Here is a 21,605-nt window from a genome sequence, read left to right on the forward strand (position 1 = left end):
TTGCATTGTCTATTTATAATCTAATAACCACATATTATAATCAACCACGTCCGTGTATGATGGGCCAAATGAGTCAGAGCCATTTTGAATATTAAGCGGGTTCAAAAATTGGTTGCTTGCACCCCATCATTTTCAATCATTTTCCATTAATCATACATTCACCCGGAACAAAGCAAAGTAACTAGTCCACAATTCCCAACATTATTTAATATTTTAGATATAAACAGAACAGCTTTAAGTGCTATCAAGAAACTGTCTTTACATTCAGGTAATTAGACAAGTTAAACACTAATATGGAGTGCCATGACTAGTTTGTGTCTAAGATTCATGCTATGAGTAATAAACTCATCTGTGGAGAAGAGAGCCAATGCTTCAAGTCAGGATAACCCTTCATTTCTTCATAGCATCTCTACGGTACAGAAGGTCGTCATTCAGCAAATCAAGTCTGCGGTGATCACAATCCCACCCAGGCCCTATCCCTGTAACCCCACATATTTACCCTGCTTATCCCCTCTGACAATTTCAAACAGCCAATCAACCTAACCTACACATCTTTGGGCTGATGAAGAGTCATAATGACTCAAAACGTTGACTCTCTCCACAGATGCTGTCAGACAGGCTGAAACTTTCCTTTTTTGTTAAAGTTTTTTTGTTATCACAGCAAACATTTTTACCCTCCAGCTAAGCTTAAACATGATTGTTCCAAACCATATTAACTCATCTCAGAGTTGGTGTAGATCAAGGAGATAAAGGAGAGTGGAGAACAAAGTATTGGAATAATCCAATCTGCTTATAAATTTGAGTTATCTTAAGAAAAATTGACAAAGCTAGAAACAAAGCCCAGGGGATAAAGAGTAGGATAAAACTGGGGAAAAAAAATTTCCACATCTTATTAAACAGGTGCTAATACATATTCAAACCAATGCTTTAAGCATAAAAATTAAATATCCTTTTCCAGCATTTACTGCAAACCTTTCAGAGAAAACGATTTCCTGAAAAAATACAAGATAAAGTTGAAGGATAGTCTTTATTTTAAACAGCCACACCTACAAGATCATTCAGAAATACAACTAGCATAAAAGCTTAAAATTTAACCCAAAACAAAATGAACTTTTTTTTAATAAAGTACTGCAATGTTGAAATCTTAAACAAACAAAAAATGCTGGAAAACTTCAGCAGCCCTGACAGCATCTGTGGAGTGAAAATAGAGCCAACATTTTGAGTCAAGATGACGTTTCAGTGACAAAGCCCTGACTCAAAATGTTGGCTCTATTTTCTGTCCACAGATACTGTCAGAGCTGCTGAAGTTTTCCAGCATTTTCTGTCTTTGTTATCGCAACAAGCATTTTTACCCTCTGGCTAAATTCAAATATGATTATTCCAAATCACATTATAAGCCTTGCCTCATTAATTTGAATTTTGGGTAGCAAAGGTACTTTCCATGTAGGATGAATGCTCTGGCCTCAAACACTGAATTGCAGAGAACTGACGCATACCTATCCCAGGGAATGACACGAGTGCTGTCTTGGAAAGTACCACCTGCATCTCTTTTTAAGCCAGGAATAGCTAACTTTACAAAGCTGAAACACCAGGGACTAAAATGCTTCTGACTGAGAGCCACAAGTGCCCAGAGCCTCAGAGTACATCTTGAGTCCTGTGAAGACTGCAAAAGACCTGGGCTCTGCTGGTTTGGTTTCGCAGAAGTCAAATAACCTGTGTAGAGGAGCTTGAGAACCACCTAGCTGCACTTTAGCTCAACAATTACAGCACCAGCAAGCCTTCACCTCATGGTTGGCATTGCTGCCTCACAGCACCAAGGACCCGGTTTGGATCACTGTCTGTGCGGATACTGCATGTCCTCCGTGGGTTTCCCCCAGATGCTCCAGTCTCCTCCCACAGCCTGAAAGACACGCTGGTTAGGTGCATTGGCCATGCTAAATTCTCCCTGAGTGTGCCCAAACTGGTGCCGGAGTGTGATGATTATGGGATGTTCACAATAACTTAATTGCAGTGTTGATACAAGACTACTTGTGACGCTAATAAATAAACTTCAAACTCTCACTCACTTCTATTTCAAACAAAACCCTTTTTTGCTCTCCTACTTGCTCATGAGGATAGCAGTTGAAGATTTTATTAATTTTACATCAACAGATTTCACTTCAGTGCCACTTTCTCCAAGAAAAAAGACAATTAAATAGCATTTTTCACTCCAGAACTTCCAGGGTTTCAGCTCAGCCTGGGGGACGTATTTACACACTCTCACGTTATTCCCTCTGAACTAAATCAGTAAAAAAATTCCCATTAAAACTCAAAATTCTCTTGCATGAAGGCTAGGTTAACAAATGCTGTTGGTTGTCGCTTTTAACTCAAAGCCAACGACTTGCAGGTTAAAAGTGCCAACTGTTTTGTAGTTCGTCAAATGCTTTTGAAGAACCATACTGTATCAACACATGCCCCTTTGAAAAATTCAGTACTAAAGGAGTTCTTAAAACGATAAAGATGTCTTCTGCATGCTTCATTCATTGTTATTGCAAAGCAGCTTATAAAATTTTCAGGATTGGTCTGTGACATTGCTGGTTTAAAATAGATTCGGAAACTCAAGAATGTAACCACCATTTACAAAACAACCACCCCAACGATACACAACTGTATAATCCAAATAAAGTGAAGGCTGGAGATGAAAACCAAATAAGGAAAACTTCTTTCAACATACGCTGGGTCGTTGATCAGAACGCAGTGCAGTACAATTCCAGCAATATGCACAGAATTAAAGGTTTAGTTCACATTTTGCTGGTCTGAGGATTGCAGCAGACACAATGAGAAAAAGATGAAAAAGATTTAAAGACATGAATTTTAAGTTAAAGTACTAGAACTATAATGTGGAGATGACAGCATTGGACTGAGGTGGGCACGGTAAGAAGTCTCAACATCAGGTTAAAGTCCAACAGGTATATTTGGAATCATGAGCTTTCAGTGCTGCTCCTTCATCAGGTGAGTGAAGGAGCAGTGATCCAAAAGCTCATGATTCCAAATAAACCTGTTGGACTTTAACCTGATGTTGTGGGACTTCTTACTGTACAAGAACTATAGTGCACAATGTGACATATAGCCCATTACAAACTGCAGGTATGTAGAAGTTAATATTTCTAAATTCTGCATTATTGCAAATTTTTTTAGGTGATGCCTTCCACATTGTTATAGCACTGTCTGTTCCCAATGTCCAAACTCCTCCCTCCCATCCCTCAACGCTTGAAAATTGGTGCCACTCACTGAATGAGAGCAGGAGGAATGGGCCATTGTTGAGCAGGGCGAGGGGGTCTCAATCCATGGATAGGGAACCGCTGCTCCAACCGCCATCACTTCTGTAACCACAAAGTCTCAGCAATCCTCCATTTCTGCTTTCTTTCACGCTTACATATTTCATTGCTCCATCATCAGCATCCAGGACTTCAGCTCTGAAATTTCCTCCCTAAATCTCTCTGCTTCTATACTTCTTTCTCTCTCCCAATAAATTCCTTAAAGCTTGCAGCTCAGACCAAGCTTTTGGTCACGTTACATAGCTCAGTGTCACATTATATTTGATAGCACTCCTGTAAAATTCCTTCAGATGTATTGTTATATTGAAGGCTCAAAATAAATCCAACTTATTGTGGTTGATAAAAGTCAGCAAACACATAGCATTATTTCACAACTTAACGTTAAGATGGATAACAACACAATCCCATTATGGAACAGCGCAGAAAATATAATGACCCCATGCACCCTGGACATTCTCTCTTCCACCTTCTTCCGTCAGGAAAAAGATATAAAAGTCTGACGTTACATACCAACTGACTCAAGAACAGCTTCTTCCCTGCTGCCATCAGACTTTTGAATAGACCTACCTCGCAGTAAGTTGATCTTTCTCTGCACCCTAGCTATAACTGTAACACTACATTCTGCACTGTCCTTCTCTATGAACAGTATGCTTTGTTTGTATAGCACACAAGAAACAAGACTTTCACTGTATGTTAATACATGTGACAATAATAAATCAAATCAAATATGTTTTCCTTATATAATTTTATTCAAGGCAGTGGGCTTGATCATAAAATATACAATGAAAAGTTGAATTTTGCCAATACAAATTTAGAAAATATGCCACATCTTGTGCAATTCTACAATACACAAAATGTCCTGTTTTACATTCTGAAAAACAATCAGCAAGCCAAAACCATTATAATTTCTGCATAGCATTTAACAGACTGTCAGGATTAAGTTGAACCAAATTCAATCTTTCACATTGGTAATAAGAGGTTCCCTTTTTTTTCCTGTTTGTCTAAGTAACATACCAGCCACAGCCAAGAGAACCAGGTTCCACCTGATCCTAACCCCCATCCACATCATGCCAAGGCAGCCCAGAAATAACCGGGTTCTACCTCAACTCCTGCATCAAAGCAGCTGGTTTCAATGTATCTACATTGCAATATTTTGAATTTGTTGGCCCAGATTTACTGAGGCCAATGGCAGGCACCAATTATTTACACACAAAAGGATGACAACTTGAGGCAGATAAATGCAAAGATTCAATGGTTATTGTCTGAGATGTAGCGCTCTGTCCACAACTGTACAAAAGCAGACTCTCACCACTTGGCTTCCCCTTTCAAATGTACTGAAAGGCATGAAGTTGCCCGAGTTCCTGCTGGTGCTCGTCCATTTCTGGCTAAGTGCACTTTCAGTGATGTGTTAAGTCTTAATAATCAATGAGCTGGTTACTGCAAATTCACCTCTCTGGCATCAAAAATGAATTATTCCAAGTGTGGGGTTTCAGTCCTTCATAATTTAATCGACTTGACCATTTTTAAAATGTACTTTTTTTTGTCACTTTCATCTCACCCTCCATTCAATCTTCCTCTCCCTCTTTACTTTGTTTTCTGCAACCAATTAACATTAAATTCACTGCTCTAATTTACACTTCCTGGTTCTGCTCATTAACAACTTATCAATCTGTGAGTTGCCGAAACTATAGTTAACAAAGCCCACCAACACCTTTACTTTCTCAGAAGACGAAGGAAATTTGGCAAGTCAGTTATGACTCATTAACTTTTACAGATGCACCATAGAAGGCATTCTTTCTGGTTGTATCACAGCTTGGTATGGCTCCTGCTCTGCCCAAGACTGCAAGGAACTACAAAAGGTCACGAATTTAGGCCAATCCATCACACAAACCAGCCTCCCATCCATTGATTCTGTCTACACTTCCCACTGCCTCGGCAAAGCAGCCAGCATAATTAAGGACTCCACACACCTCGGAAATTCTCTTTTCCACCTTCTTCCATCGGGAAGAAGTTGGAAAAATCTGAGGTCACATACCAACTGACTCAAGAACAGTTTCTTCCCTGCTACCACCAGACTCTTGAATGGACCCACTCGCATTAAGTTGATCTTTCTCTAACTCTACGACTGTAACATTACATGCTGCACTCTCTCATTTCCTTCCCTACGTGCGATATGCTTTGTTTGTATAATGCACAAGAAACAATACTTTTGACTGTATGTTAATACATTGACAATAATAAATCAAATCTGAAAGTTTGAGTAAAACAATTGCTAGCCCTGTTCATGTGGGTTCCAAGATTCCTGTAGAGGGCAGTGCTTTGTTTGGCTCCTGCGATTCCAAGTACAAACAGTCATGGAAATGAAACAGGCAAGGCAAGTCTAACAAATGACAAGCACCAATCGTGGCCAGATACAATAAACTGTGCCAATTGTATATGGTTCAGCAACCAGAGGGCAGCAGACATTGCCCTCATTTCTGAGGCACAAGTCACACATTAGTCTAGTCCAATACCCCACTGCATTGAGAAAAAAGGGAGCGAATTGAACTATGAAGTTCCCATTGAGCCTGCTGCACCACTCAAAGGACCAAACGGCCCACTCTGCTCCAACTAATCTGTTACAATTTTCCAAGAACGGGAAACACCAGACAAGCGGGAGGGACACAACCCATAATATCGCTGTTTACCTGCAGCACCCAAGACAGTAAGCGCGTTTTCACTCGCAATGGTTTAAAATTAATGGAAAGCATTTTAAAAGGAAATGAAAAGAAAATGTGCAAATTTTGAAAACGTGAAGTGAAACAGGAAGTGGGTGAATGCATGTAGGTCAATCAGCTTCAAAAATTAATTCATCTTTTTTCATTCAGATGCAACATTTGCAACATATTGCTATCATTTTCTGCTTTTATTATACCTGATGCATGAAAAAAGGATATTCTCCTAAAACAACTTACATTTATGTAGAATATATATAACACAGTAAAATGTTCTTCAAGGCTTTTTGCAACGGTACAATCAGATAAAATCTGAAGCCAAACCACATAAGGAGATATTAAGACATTTGGTTAGAGGTTGGTTTTGAAGAAGCAGTCTAAAGAAGAAAAGTTAGATAAAGAGGCAGTGAGATTAAGGCAGGTACTACAGAGTTTAGGATTTTTTTATTATTCTTATATGGGATACGGGCATCATTGGCTGGGTCAGCATTTATTGTTCATCCTTAACTGCCCTTGGATTGAGTGGCTAGACCGTTTCAGAGAGCATTTAAGGGTCAACCACATTACAATGGGTCTGGAGTCACATGTAGGCCAGACCAGGTAAGGACGACAAATTTCCTTCCCCAGAGGACATTAGGGAACCTGATGGGTTCTTACGACAATCAACAATGGTTTTGTAGAAACCCTGCATCAGCCCATCAAATCTGCACCGACAACAATCCCACCTAGGCTTTATCCCCATAATCCCACATATTCACTCCGTTAATCCCTCTAATCTACGCAGCCCAGGACACTAAGGGGCAATTTAGCATGGCCAATACATCCTAACCCACATATTTTTGGACTGTTGGAGGAAACCAGAACACCTGGAGGAAACCCAGGCAGACATGGGGAGAATGTACAAACTCCACACAAACAGTGACCCAAGCCAGAAATTGAACACACGTCCATGAAGTTTTGAAGCAGCAGTGCTAACCACTGTGCCGCCCTCATCATTTGACTGTTAATTCTAGTATTTTTTACTGAATTCAAATTTGGGTGGGATTTGGACCCAGGTCCCCAACGCAGTACACTGGGCCTCGGATTACAAATCCGGTGATAATATCACTATACCACTGCCTCCCCCTAGCCAGCTACACACCTTAAGGCACATCTGCTAATGGTGCATGAAAAGTGGGTATGCGTAACTGGCCAGAGTTGGAAGACCATTAACATCACATAGAGAAAGTGAGCTCAGAGAGAAAGTGAAGGAAGGTAGGAGAGAAACAAGAGTAAGGTGTGATTAGAACAAGGGAAGACGTTGGGAATGTTTTGACCTGTTAGGCTGGGGGTTGGGACAGTTAAGAGTTTAAGAATGTAGTTGGTACCAATGAGATGGTCTATGAATTACAGCATGATCCCAGAGTAGTGAGCTGCTTTGGAAGAGAGGCAGGCTCAATAGTGTTTGCTGTGATCGAGACAGACATGATAACGAATGGTGAGGCCAACTGTGCTCCATCAATGTTCAGAAACATGTCCCTCAGGATAAGAGAGCAAGAATGAAGATTGTACAAGAGGAAGGAGCAGAGTCAAAGACACTAAAGGCTTTACAGGGAACAAAGCCAAATATGGAGATGAGCATCTGATTGAGCAGCAAATGTAAATCCAAGGGCTAGACAGTTAGGAATTTGACAGTGGCACTAAGTGACTTGGGGGAGAGTTTTTCCAGAGGCAGATTCAGGAAGAAAAGAAAACGAAGATGTGGCTGGTGAGGGATAGAAGGATCTACAGGATGGCCAATATGTCTATTAGAAAACTGAAACAAAAACAAGCTTCAATGAGCACACAGAATAGAATCCTATAGAATCCCTACAACAAGAAATGGGCCATTCAGCCCAACAACTCTGCATCAACTCTCCAAAAGAGCATCCCATCTTCCACCCTATCGCCATAGCGCCGTGCATTTACAACGGCCAATCCCCCTAACTTGCACACCTTTGGACCAATCATTATGATGGCTCGGTGGCTAATGTGCTGCTTGAGGCTGTAGCACAGGCTTCAGTGGGCTGTAGAGAACGTGCATTTGTAAGGGTGGGGCAAGGAGCAAACAGAAATGCTGAATAGAAGAGAAAGTGTCAAATGAATAGAGTCAAATGCCAAAATGTGATTAAGTGACTAGGGCCACATCGTGAACATGAAAGTATGGAAGGGGGCAATAATGGAAGGTATGTGGACAGTCTGCAGTGACACTTGGTAATCTGTCAGCAAGGTTTCATGAAGAAAAATTATTTCAGTCAGAACTGGAGAAGTTAGACAGATTTTTAACTGGTAATGGGATGAAGGGTGAAGGCAGGAAAATGGGGATGACGAGTACATCAGCCATGATCGAATGGTGAAGCAGGCCTGATGGGCCAAATAGCCTAATTCTGCTCCTATACCTTATGAACTGGTAAACAAAAGAAAGAAAAAAATGTTATGCTACCTTTTCTCAAAAACACAGCAATAATTTCACTGGCTTTTCAGTCAGTAATCTTGAGCAGAAATATTAATGTAAAATGTTGTTTGTTTACTTTCAAGACCCTGGATTATCTTTAAAAAAGATAAGAAATCAAAAAGCTCGATAATCAAACCTCATATTTAGACAGGACGGTGAGTTTTCCACTACCCTTCAAATATAGTTACATCGAGCATCACCCTCAGGAGACTAAAACACATCTCTACATCTGCTCACATTGCTGAGCCTCATCATCTCAGTCAAGAACACAACAAATGAGGAAAGGATTTCAGCCAATCTTTATTCCTCCATTCAGAAAGACCTCAAGCAATAGCCAACTGGTGATTCCTTGACTATCAGGGAATTTATTCCATCGTTATTGCTTCTGAGATAAACATTAGGACGTCAGTCTAAAATTTGCCTTTTTCTCATTTGAAAAAATGTTTCCTTGGCCCTTTTCTCAATTTAATCTGAAATCATGTGTCACTTTTCCTTTTTACTGTGGATTTCATCAAATCAGGTGCATCTTTAGGATTGTCGCTTAGGCATCTCTTTTCAGGGCTGAAATTCTAAAAATCTCCCACCTTTCTTCCTAATTCAGAACTCAAATGCTAAGGACCAGGCTCGTTTGGTTTTCTCCACACCAGTTCCACTGCCATAAGGTCTTTGGGCTGAAATAGAGAGGATTGAAAAACTTCAAGGCACAGGGAATCAGAAACTGTTCTTGCCTGGTCTGACCTACATGTGACTCCAGTCATACAGCAATGGGGTTGATGCTTACATGTCCTCAGGGATAGGCAATAAAGGTCCAGCCAGCGAGGCCTACATCCCATGAACGAATAATAAAGAGGTAGAATCTACTTAGGTTATGCATGATTAAATCCTTTGCGATATGGATTTTAAAAGAAATAAGCCCTTTTCTCAACCCATGCAAGTCTGTTTTCTGTATCAAAATAATGTGTCTGGCCAGTCCAGACAGCAAAATCAAAATTGCACCTTGTTATACATAAAATAATCTTAAAGTTTGCTTAATTAGAATTTGGCCATAGACCTTAAAATAGCAGATCATCCTATTTAGTAGGTAGGTGGAAAGCACAGGAGATATGGCAAAAAACTATCTAAAAAGTGATCAAGATTTTAATTACAGTTACAATAGCTCCCAACTTTTCCCAGTTACTGGTTTGATGACTACCAGATGCAACAAAAGTTTCACTGCACCAGCCCAAATTTGACAGGAATACAGCATCTGGCTGCATTACTTGCATTCTAACAATGGATATTGAAAGTAAAGTTTACTTATTAATCACAATTATTATTACTAGTCACAAGTAGGATTATATTCACACTACAATGAAATTACTGTAAAAATCCCCTAGTTGCCACACTCCAGCACCTGTTCGGGTACACTGAGGGAGAATTTAACACGGCCAATGCACCTAACCTGCACATCTTTGGACTGGGAGAAAACCGGAGCATCTGGAGGAAACTCACGCAGACACGGGAGAATGTGAAAACTCCACACACACTCTGACCCAAGCCAGGAATTGAACCCAGATCCCTGGCGCTGTGAAACAGCAGTGCTAACCACTGTGCCACCCCCATTAGGAATGCTAGGATTGTGCACTTCTGAATTCCAGGATTGATATGACAATTAGAAAAGTGGGAACGGTCATCAGACAATCAATTGCACAGGCCATTCAACAAGATCATTGCTGATCTTCTACCTCATGCACCTCTTCCTGCACTATCCCCATTATCTTAGTTCTCTTCATACAAATCAAAATCTATCAACCTCTGTCTTAAATATACTCATGATGTGGAGATGTCAGCGTAGGACTGGAGTGGGCACAGTAAGAAGCCTCACATCACCAGGTTAAAGTCCAATAGGTTTATTTGATAGCGCAAGTTTTCAGAGCACTGCTCCTTCATCAGGTGACTTAAGAGTTGAGTTCACAAACAGGGCATATGCACGCACAGACTCAATTTACAAAATAACGGCTGGAATGTGAATCTTTACAGGTAATCAAGTCTTTACAGTTATAGATTATGCGAGTGGAAAAAGAGGGTTATGCACAGGTAAAAGAGGTACGAATTGTCTCAAGCCAGGTCAGTTAGTGAGATTTTGCAGCCCAGGCAAGTCGTGGGGGTTACAGATAGCTTGATCTAATTCCAAGATCCCGGTTGAGGCAGTTCGCACGTGTGCAGAACTTGGCTATCAGATTTTGCTCAGCGTTTCTGCATTGTCGTGTGTTGTAAAGGCCGCCTTGGAGAATGCACACGCGCAAAGGCTGAATGCCCTTGACTGCTGAAACGTTCCCCAACAGGAAGGGTACACTCCTGCCTGGTGATTGTTGAGAGGTGTCCATTCATCCATTGTCATAGCACCTGCATGGTCTCGCCAATGTACCATGCTTCGGGACATCATTTCCTGCAGTATCTCAGGTAGACAGCGTTGACCAAGTGGCAAGAGTATATACTATGTACCTGGTAGATGGTGTTCTTCCTTGAGATGATCTGGCATGTCTTGCAGCGGTCACAGCAATATCTGCAAGACGTGCCAGATCGTTGACATGGATGCCATCATCTCACATGAGAACACCACCCACAGGTACACGGTACATATACTTGCAACTCGACCATCGTTGTCTATCTGATACGCTGCAGGAAAAGATGTCCCAAGACATGGTACATTGGGGAGGCCATGTAGACGCTACGACAATAGACGAATGAACACTGCTCGACAATCACCAGGCAAGAGTATGGTGTCAAAATTTGCTGATGACACCAAGATTGGTGGAACGGCAAATTGTGCAGAGGGTGTGGAGAGTCTGCAGAAGGATCTAGATAGGCTGGGCAAACGGGCCAGGAAATGGCAAATGGAATTTAATGTTGGCAAATGCGAGGTGGTCCACTTTGGTAGGAATAATGGTAGGAAGGACTGTTACTTACATGGCGAAAAACTGCAGCAGGCGACGGTGCAGAGGGACCTCGGGGTCCTTGTGCATGAGTTGCAAAAACCCAGCCTACAGGTGCAGCAGGTGGTCAGCAAGGCAAATGGGATGCTGGCCTTCATAGCGAGGGGGATTGAATATAAAAGTAGGGAGGTCTTGCTGCAGCTGTATAGGGCATTGGTGAGGCCGCAGCTGGAGTACTGCGTGCAGTTTTGGTCGCCACACTTACGCAAGGATATTTTGGCCTTGGAGGGAGTGCAGAGGAGGTTTACTAGGCTGATACTGGACTTGAGGGGGTTGAGCTATGAGGAGAGGCTGAATAAACTAGGCTTGTACTCAGAGTTTAGAAGAATGAGGGGAGATCTCATTGAGACATACAAGATGATGAATGGGATGGATAGGATAGGAGGTGGAGAGGCTCTTCCCGCTCAGAAAGGACAGTAGGACTAGAGGGCACAGCCTCAAGATAAAGGCGGGGGGAGCGGTTTAGAACGGAGTTGAGGAGGAACTTCTTCACTCAAAGGGTGGTGAATCTCTGGAATTCTCTGCCTGTTGAAGTGGTGGAGGCTGCCTCGCTAAATATTTTTAAGACGCGGGTTGATAGGTTTTTGACGGGCGAGGGGATTAAGGGTTATGGGGAGAGGGTGGGAATGTGGAACTGAGATACAACAGATCAGCCGTGATCTTATTGAATGGCGGGGCAGGCTCTAGGGGCTAGATGGCCTACTCCTGCTCCTAGTTCTTATGCTCTCTTCCTGTTGGGAAACATTTCAGCAGTCACGGGCATTCGGCCTCTGATCTTCGGGTAAACATTCTCCAAGATGGCCTTCATGATACACGACAGCGCAGAGTCGCTGAGCAGAGACTGATAGCCAAGTTCCTCACACGAGGACAGTCTCAATTGGGATCCTGGATTCACGTCATACTATCTGTAACCCCCACGACTTGCCTGGGCTTGCAAAATCTCATTAACTGTCCCGGCTGGAGACAATATGCATCTCTTTAACTAGTGCTTAACCTCTCTCCACTCACACTGTCTGTATCTTTAAGACTTGATTACTTGTAAAGACTCACATTCTGACCATTATTTTGTAAACTAAGTCTGTGTCTTTATATGCCCTGTTTGTGAACTGAAATCCCACTGACCTGACGAAGGAGCAGCGAGCACTCCAAAAGCTAGTGGTTTTTGCAACCAAATAAAGCTGTTGGACTTTAACCTGGTGTTAAGAGAATTCTTACTGTGTTTACCCCAGTCCAACGGCAGCATCTCCACATCATGACGACGTTGGCATATTGAGGTGCAAATTTGGTCCCCATGGCTGTTTCATGTGTCCAGATGAAGAACTGTTCATTGAAGGTGAAGACGTTGTGGTCCAGGATGAAACAGATGAGTTGTAGAATTGCCTCTAGAGGTTGGTAGTTGTCAACGTTGAGTACTGAGGCAGTTGCAGCAATGTTGTCATCATGGGGGATGCTGGTGTAGGGTGTCGAGACATCCATTGCGACAAGGAGTGTGACGAGGGTGCTGAGTTTCTTTAAGTCCGTAGTGTCACGACAGAAGCTGAGGGTTCTTTGTACAATGGGTTTCAGGATGCCCCTTGACGTAGCCAGAGAGGTTCTCACACAGGGTCCCATTGCCTGATACAATGGGACAGCCGGGCGTATTGACCTTGTGTAGAGATCTCCAATGCGGGGAGTATGTGGGATGAGAGCATGAGTAGGGTGCTCTGAAGGTCCAGATCAAAGGCCTTGATGAATCTGTTGAGTTGACGGATATGGTCTTTGGTCGGACCTGCGGGTAACTGTCTGTAGTGTTCTTCGTTATTCAGTCCTTGGTATATTTCTCTGCAGTAATCCATTCTGTTCAGTATGACAATATCCCTCTTTTGTCTGCTGGTTTGACAACAATGTTGCGGTTGGTCTTGAGAGCGCAGATAGCATTGCATAGTGCTTGGGTGCTGTTCGGGGCTAACTTGTGAGTGCAGCTGATGAATCTGGCATTGTCACACCTTCTGACGGTTGGGCATGTATGTCAAGTCGAGGGCAGCAGCCTTCCAGAGCAGTCCAATTCGACTCTTTCCTCTTCAGTTGCTACAATGTGGATCTCTGTGTCAGCTGTTCCAGTTCATTGGGTTCGCTGTTGGCCTCGGTGTTTTGGAAGGACTCTCAAAGCCTCATTCACCTGATAAATTCCTCTGTGTCCGCTCAACACGTAATCAACCCCAGCTCTCCAGGGTTGAGAATTGCAAAGGTTCACAATCTCCGAGTGAGGACAATTCTTATCTCAGTTCTAAGTGACCAGCCCCTTATTCTGAGACTATAATCTTTAATGAAGACTCTGCAGCCAGCAGAACCATCCAGCCAGCGTTCGCCCTGCCAAGTCCCTTTAGAATTTTATGTTTCCGTACGCTCACCAGTTGTTCTAAAACCTGGGGAATACAGGCCTGATCTAAAGGTCAAGCCAATTCAACCAGCAATCAGTTCAGAAATCTTTGTTAGATTCCCTCTAAGGCAAGTATATCCTACCTCCTGTAAGACCAAAACACTACATAGTACTCCAGGCCTTTTATAATCATAGTAAATCTTATTTACTCGTATACTTCAATCCTTTTTCAATACAGGCTCACATACCATTTGCTTTCCTTATTGCTTGCTGAACCTGCATATTAACTTTAAAATTTACTGCAAGTATATCCAGGAACCTCTGAATACCAACATTTTGCAGCTTCTCGCCACTGAATAACTTTTTAAATTTAAATTGGAAAGAGTGTTGATAAAACAGCAGGAATTTGAACAGCAAGTCGGGGGCTTACAGATAAAATCTAAAAGTGGAGCCCCATAAGTGATTGGTTGGCAAGTATAGGCCTTTCTGGATTTGGCACAAAGGAGTGACAGCGAGTTATAGTATACCAAACTGTAGTAAAGACATTATATCAATTCAGAAGGAGGTGTTATTAAAAACGATATCTTTACTTAAAATAGACATGGACCAAATGAGGTGCATTCAAGGGTACTGAGGGAAGAGAGAGTGGAAATTGCAGAGTTACCGTTGATAATCCTTCAGTCTTCCTTAGACACAGGGCTGGTGCTAGAGGACCGGAAAATTGTAAGCGTCACACCCTTGTTCAAAAGATGGCGCAATGATAATGTTATCAACTGTAGAAGTCAGTTTTTCTGCAGAGTAATGAAACTTCTGGAAACTAGCATTCAGGGCAAGTCAATAGTCACTCAGACAGATGCAGGATATTCAAGGAAAGGCAGCATAGATTCATCAAAGGAAAATCACGTTAAACTTGGGAGTTCTTTTAAGGAGGTAAAAGAGAAAATTGATAAGGGCAACACTATTGATAGAGTGCATATAGATTTTCAAAAGGCACTTGATACAGTGCCATGTCACAGCCCTGTGAGCCAAATTTAGCACACAGAATAAAAGGGAAAGTAGACACCTGGATAAGAATTGGCTGAGTGACGGGAAACAATCGTTTTTACTACCTTCAGTACTCAACACCGACAACTGTCAATCTGTAGACGCAATTCTACAACTCAATTTGTTTCATCCTGACCACAACATCTTCACCTTCAATAAGCAGTTTTGCATCCAGACACACGGACCAGCCATGGGGACTAAATTCACACCTCAATATGCCAACATCTTCATGCACAGGTTCAAACAAGACTTCTTTTACGCACAAGACCTACAACCAACGCTATACACTAGATACACTGATGACATTTTCTTCCTTTGGACTCATGGCGAACAATCACTGAAAACAATTACATGATGACATCAACAAGTTCTATCCCACCATCAAACTCACCATGGACTACTCTCCAGAATCGGATGCATTCGTGGACACATGCATGGCACCTCAGCACTTCAAAGGAACAATAGTTCCTTTGCACTTCACTGTACTGCAAGCCACGGATAACCTCATGATACTCCACTCTCCAGCTTCCACCCTAAACACGTTAAAGAAGCCATCCCCTACAGACAAGCTCTCCGTATACACAGGATCTGCTCAGATGAGGAGGATCGCAACAGGCACCTCCAGATGCTGAAAGACACCCTCGTAAGTACAGGATATAGCACTCAACTCATCAATCGACAGTTCCAACGCGCCATAGTGAAAAACCGAGCTGACCTCCTCATAAGACAAACACAGCACACGGTGGACAGAGTACCCTGTACCCTTCGGTGTCCAGTACTCGGCTGGAGTGGAGAAGCTACGACATCTTCTTCGGAGCCTTCAACACGTCATCGACGAAGACGAACATCTCGCCAAAGCCAACCTCCACTACTTACCTTCAAACAACCGTGCAACCTCAAACAGACCACTGTCCACAGCAAACTACCCAGCCTTCAGCAGAACAGTGACCACGATACCACACAACCCCGCCACAGAAACCTGCAAGACATGCCGGATCATCGACACGGATGCCATCATCTCACCTGAGAACACCATGCAACAATTGCACGGTACATAGTCTTGTGACTCAGCCAACACTGTCTACCTGATATGCAGCAGGAAAGGATGTCCCGAGGCACGGTACATTGGCAAGACCATGCAGATGCTATGAACAATCACCAGGCAGCAGTGTACCCTTCCTGTCGGGGAACACTTCAGCAGTCAGGGGTATTCAGCCTCTGATTTTCGGGTAAGCATTCTCCAAGGCAGCCTTCAAGATACATGACAACGCAGAATCACTGAACAGAAACTGATAGCCAAATTCCGCACATGTGAGGGCAGCCCCAACCGGGATCTTGGGTTCATGTCACTATCTGTAACCCCCACAACTTGCCTGGGTTTGCAAAATCTCACTAACTGTCCTGGCTGGAGACAATTCACACCTCTTTAATCTATACTTAACCCTCTTTCCACTCACATTGTCTGCACCTGTAAAGACTTGATTACCTGTTAAGACTTGCATTCCAATCATTATCTTGTTATTGTGTTTGTGTCTATATATGCCCTATTTGTGAACTGAACTCCTCACTCACCTGATGAAGGGGCAACACTCCAAAAGCTCATGCTACCAAATAAACTGGTGTTGTGAGACTTATTGTTTTTCAGATAAGAGGAAAGTTTATAGTGGAGTTCCCCAGGGTCAGCATTGGGACAGTTGCTCCTCCTATTTATATATTAATGACTGAGACTGTGGCATTCAGGGCATGACTTCAAAATTTGCAGATAGTACAAAGATTGGAAATATTGTCAACTGTGATGATAATAGTCTTAAACTTCAAAAGGATATAGATATTTTGGTGGACTGGGCGAACAAGTGGCAGATGAAATTCAATGCAGGAAAGTGTGACATGATGCATTTTGACAGGAAGGAAATGGAGAAACAGCATAAAATAAAGGGGGCTACTTTCAAGGAGGTGCTAGAACAAAGGGACCTCAGTGTACACGTACATAAGACATTAAAGATGGCAGAGTAAGTTGAGAGAACAGTTAATAAAGCACGTCATATCTTACGCATTATTAATACAGGCATTGCGTACAAGAGCAAGGTCATGTTGAAACTGTATAAGGCATTAGTGAGGCCTCATTTGGAGTACTGTGTCCTGTTCTGGGTGCTACATTTGTAGGAGGATGTGAAGGTATTGGAGAGAGTACAGAGGAGGTTCACAAGAATGCTACAGTTCTTTATCCCTGGAAGCAATGAGGACGGATTGGAGAGGTTGGGACTGTTTTACTAGAAATAAAAGGCTGAGCAGAGACTTGATAGAAGCTTTCAAGATCCTGTGAGGTATGGACAGGGTGAAGTGAGAAACTGTTTCCACGAGAGCGCATCAAGAACTTCACGAGAGACCATCAAGAACTAGACAACACAGATACAAAATAATTGGCAAAAGGAGTAAAAGTGATGTGAGAAAAAAAATTCACCCAGAGGATGGTTGGACTCTGGAATAAACAAAAACGGTGGTGGAGGCTGACAAGGGAATTGGATTGCTACTTGAAAGCACAGAATGTATAAGGTTGGGAAGTGGGGCTAGGTAGAAAATGCAGTTTTAAAGAGCCTGTGCGGACTTGATGGACCAAATGGCCTCCTTCTGCAATGTAAAAATTCCATGATTATAAATAACTTCACATTTTCCACATTATATTCCCTCTATCACCTTCTGGAATTCATTACCACAGGAAGTAGTTGAAGCCAAAACATTGAAAGTATTCAAGATGTAGATGGATATAGCACTTAGAATGGGATCAGAAGTTATGGGGAAAAAACAGGATTAGGCTATTGAGTTGGATGATCAGCCATGATCGTAATGAATGGCGGAGCATGCTCAAAAGGCCTCCTCCAGCTCCTATCTCCTACGTTTCTCCCTCACTCACCTAACCACTCACTCAATGCAACCTCCTATTACATAACACAAAAATACTCCTTCAGAGCAGAGAACTAAGGTCAGCTGAATGAAAGATATTGCATTTTTCATACAGATCTATTTATACAAGTTTTAGAAGCCTGCTACTGCCTTATTGAAATGCTTCATATTTTTCAGCACTGCCTTTCTTGTTGAAGGGTATTTACATAACTTCACCAATTCTTTGAAACTGTTACAATTTAGTAAAATTTGAATGACAAGTGCGACTTTGAAAATGCATTGTCACAATGTTGAAAAGAAACAGAGCTGTACAATGACATAATGAATCATACTCCCAAGCAATATTAAGACTGCAAAAAAATTACAGTCCCCCACAATAGCAAATCACAATCTTTCACACAGGTAGACAAAATACATCTGTGGGGCACATAACAATTGCAGAGTTAGACTCTGGAACTTGAAAGATACTAATTCCATTTGCACCCCTTTTATAGCAGCCTAGCAAAACCAGTCTTCCCACCCATTCCCATCTCCACCCCCTTCCCCAAACTGCTACAAAGGAAAACCACCAATGACAAAAAGGAATCCCATCAACAGCATGTTCTCAGTATTCCAAAACAGCAGCTACCCCCTCACCAGAACCGCAGGACTCAAGTTATGCTATGGCCAAAACAATGCAGTTTCTGTGTAGAACACCAAAAACAAGCCTAAACATGCTATTGCATTCACCTATTTGTAGCGTAAGTACACCTGACTTTATAGTGTGTCATGCATTGCCCATCTGTGGTTAACAAACAGTTTTTGAAACTTTCGTAGTCCAATACAGATTGCGTAGAGCTGAATATTGTAGCTATTTCAGAGGCAATGGCGTAGTGGTATTGTCACTGGATTAGTGATCCAGAACAATGCTTTGGGGACCTGGATTTGAATCCCACCATGGAAAAATTTGAATTCACAGAAGAAAACCTGGAATTAAAAGGTCTATTAGTGACCATGAAACTATTGCCAATTGTTGTAAATGCCCATCTGATTTACTAATGGCCTTTAGGAAAAGAAATCTGCCACTCTTACTTAACTTCTCCAGATCCACAGCAATGTAGTTGACTCTTAACTATCCTCTGAAACATCCTGGCAAGCCACTCAGTTGAAGGGCAACAAGGGATGGGCCACAAATGCTGACCTAGCCAGCAACACCCACATTCCACCATTAATTAAAAAAAAGGCAAAGCATTGCACATCCTGTTCATGAATCGAAACCAAAATATTAAAATTCTTCCTACACATGTTGTATGTCCATCTTTTGATTCAAGTAACAAATTAACAACTATTCCCCAAATAAAATTTATCACATGTACCACTTACACTGGACCCCATCCAATGAATATGTATTCAGGATCATTGACCTCATGGCTTTATCCCCAACTTTCATAAAGTTTTCCCACTGTGAGACTGCAAGTTAGGCATATGCCAATATGACCAAGATATATACACACAAGAAACTAAAAGTACATTTAAAACAAATTGCTAAAATGCCAACACCAAGAGGTCCAAGAAACTTGTTTTTAAAAACATTTTTAACACTGTGAAAGATTTAAATGTTGTAAACATATTATTTATTAAAATGCTGCAATCAATGTAGCAACACAAAGGTTTGCTACTTAGTTTTAAAACAACAACGTAAATATTTTAAGACAATGTTTGATAACAAAGAACTGAATCAATTTCAGTTCTGTGCAGAATATAAATGTTGGGAAAAGAGAGAAAAAATGCACTCGTCTTTTTCTTTTGCTGACTATAAACAAATCCATGTGGATATAGGAATGGGAAGCTTTATTTTGAGAAAAAAAACAAAACGCTAGAAAATTTCAACAGGTTGACAGCATCCGTGGAGAGAGTGAATAGAGCCAAAGTTTCGAGTCTGGATGACTCTTCGTCAGAGCTGATGGAGAATCATCCAGACTTGAAGTGCTAGCTCAATTTTCTCTCCGCGGAAGCTGTCAGACTGCTGAGATTTTCTAGCATGTTATATTTTTGTTTCTGATTCCAGCATCCACAGTACTTTGCTTTGAAGTTTTATTCTGGGTTGTAGAGAAACTTTAGTGACGGGTGACTGGGAAGTTGGGAGTTGAGTCTGTCTGAGTGTAACCTCCAGCAGGTCAGGGAGGAGAGGAGCCGCCGGGAAATCAAAAGGGGGACGATTAAGTCAAGATGGGAATTTACCCGGTCCTTCATGCGCCAGCTCTGGGTGACTGCCTTGGAGCCCTCGATTTTCTCCGAGTGCCGCTTCTTCACGAAAGCCACGGGAAGGTTCCAGTCGGTCATGTCGCCCTGCTCCTCCCCCAGCAGGTCCTCTAGCAAGCTAGCGCCGGCCATGCTGTCCGGCTGGGCCCCGGCTCCACTCGGTACCAACACAGCCAGAGAAAACCTCCCCGTCCTCCCCCCCTTAGGGGGGAGCGGCGGGGGGATGGGGGCGGGTAGAGGGGGAGAGGAGGGGTACTCTCCCTCTCTCTCTCAATGCCGGGGGGGTAAATGGGGGGGGGAAATTAGATGAGAGCGGGGCAGCCGCCGCCTCGGGCTCCGGGTCCGCGGCCGCTCATCCCGCCCGCACGGAGGACGCCATCTTGGGCTAGACCGGCACGCACTGCGGGCTACGGCAAGCCGGGCGCTCAAAGCGCGCAGGCGCAACTTCAAAACCAGCCTGACAGCAACTGACATCCCCTCACTGTACCTGAACTGTCTGCTCCCCTCAATGTCCCTGAGCTCTCTGCTCCCCTCACTGTGTCTGAACTGTCTGCTCCCCTCACCGTCCCTGAACTGTCTGCTCCCCTCACTGTCCCTGAACCGTCTGCTCCCCTCACTGTGTCTGAACCGTCTGCTCCCCTCACTGTCTGCTCCCCTCACTGTGTCTGAACCGTCTGCTCCCCTTACTGTCTGCTCCCCTCACCGTGTCTGAACCGTCTGCTCCCCTCACCGTGTCTGAACCGTCTGCTCCCCTCACTGTCTGCTCCCCTCACTGTGTCTGAACCGTCTGCTCCCCTCACCGTGTCTGAACCGTCTGCTCCCCTCACTGTGTGCTCCCCTCACCGTGTCTGAACCGTCTGCTCCCCTCACTGTCTGCTCCCCTCACCGTGTCTGAACCGTCTGCTCCCCTCACCATCCCTGAACCGTCTGCTCCCCTCACCGTCCCTGAACCGTCTGCTCCCCTCACCGTCCCTGAACCGTCTGCTCCCCTCACCGTCCCTGAACCGTCTGCTCCCCTCACCGTCCCTGAACCGTCTGCTCCCCTCACCGTCCCTGAACCGTCTGCTCCCCTCGCTCTGTCTGAACCGTCTGCTCCCCTCGCTCTGTCTGAACCGTCTGCTCCCCTCGCTCTGTCTGAACCGTCTGCTCCCCTCACCGTCTCTGAACTGTCTGCTCCCCTCACCGTCTCTGAACTGTCTGCTCCCCTCACCGTCTCTGAACTGTCTGCTCCCCTCACCGTCCCTGAACCGTCTGCTCCCCTCACCGTCTCTGAACTGTCTGCTCCCCTCACTGTCCCTAACCTGTCTGCTCCCCTCACTGCATCTGAACTGTCTGTGAGCTGTCTGCTCCCCTCACTGTTTCTGACTATCTGCTCCCCTCACTGTATCTGACTGCACTGTAATCCTCCAGCAGCCTTTCTCCCACTGCACCCGCCACATTCTTTTACAAAGAAAAGCGAAATATTGAAAATGTTTGACATCTGAAATAAAAATTAAAACTGCTGGAAAAATGCAGCAGATCCGGCAGCATCTGTGGAGAGTGGGAATAGAGTTAACGTTTCCCGAGCATTGGTGAGACCAC

The 21,605-nt window shown here is 43.4% G+C and overlaps 1 protein-coding gene across 1 annotated transcript in view; it reads right to left on the reverse strand.

The window, feature by feature from the left end:
* Positions 1-20,390, reverse strand: part of rptor (regulatory associated protein of MTOR, complex 1) — a 443,649-nt gene extending 423,259 nt beyond the window's left edge. Inside the window, exon 1 of the mRNA XM_080209484.1 lies at positions 20,004-20,390. Coding sequence (XP_080065610.1) covers positions 20,004-20,156 — 153 coding nt within the window. The 5' untranslated portion in view covers positions 20,157-20,390. The remainder of the gene's footprint in view (positions 1-20,003) is intronic.
* Positions 20,391-21,605: the final 1,215 nt, after the last annotated feature.

The sequence above is a fragment of the Carcharhinus amblyrhynchos genome, chromosome 21 (assembly GCF_965287045.1).
Source record: "Carcharhinus amblyrhynchos chromosome 21, sCarAmb.v2.hapA, whole genome shotgun sequence".
In the NCBI taxonomy this organism is placed as follows: Eukaryota; Metazoa; Chordata; class Chondrichthyes; order Carcharhiniformes; family Carcharhinidae; genus Carcharhinus; species Carcharhinus amblyrhynchos.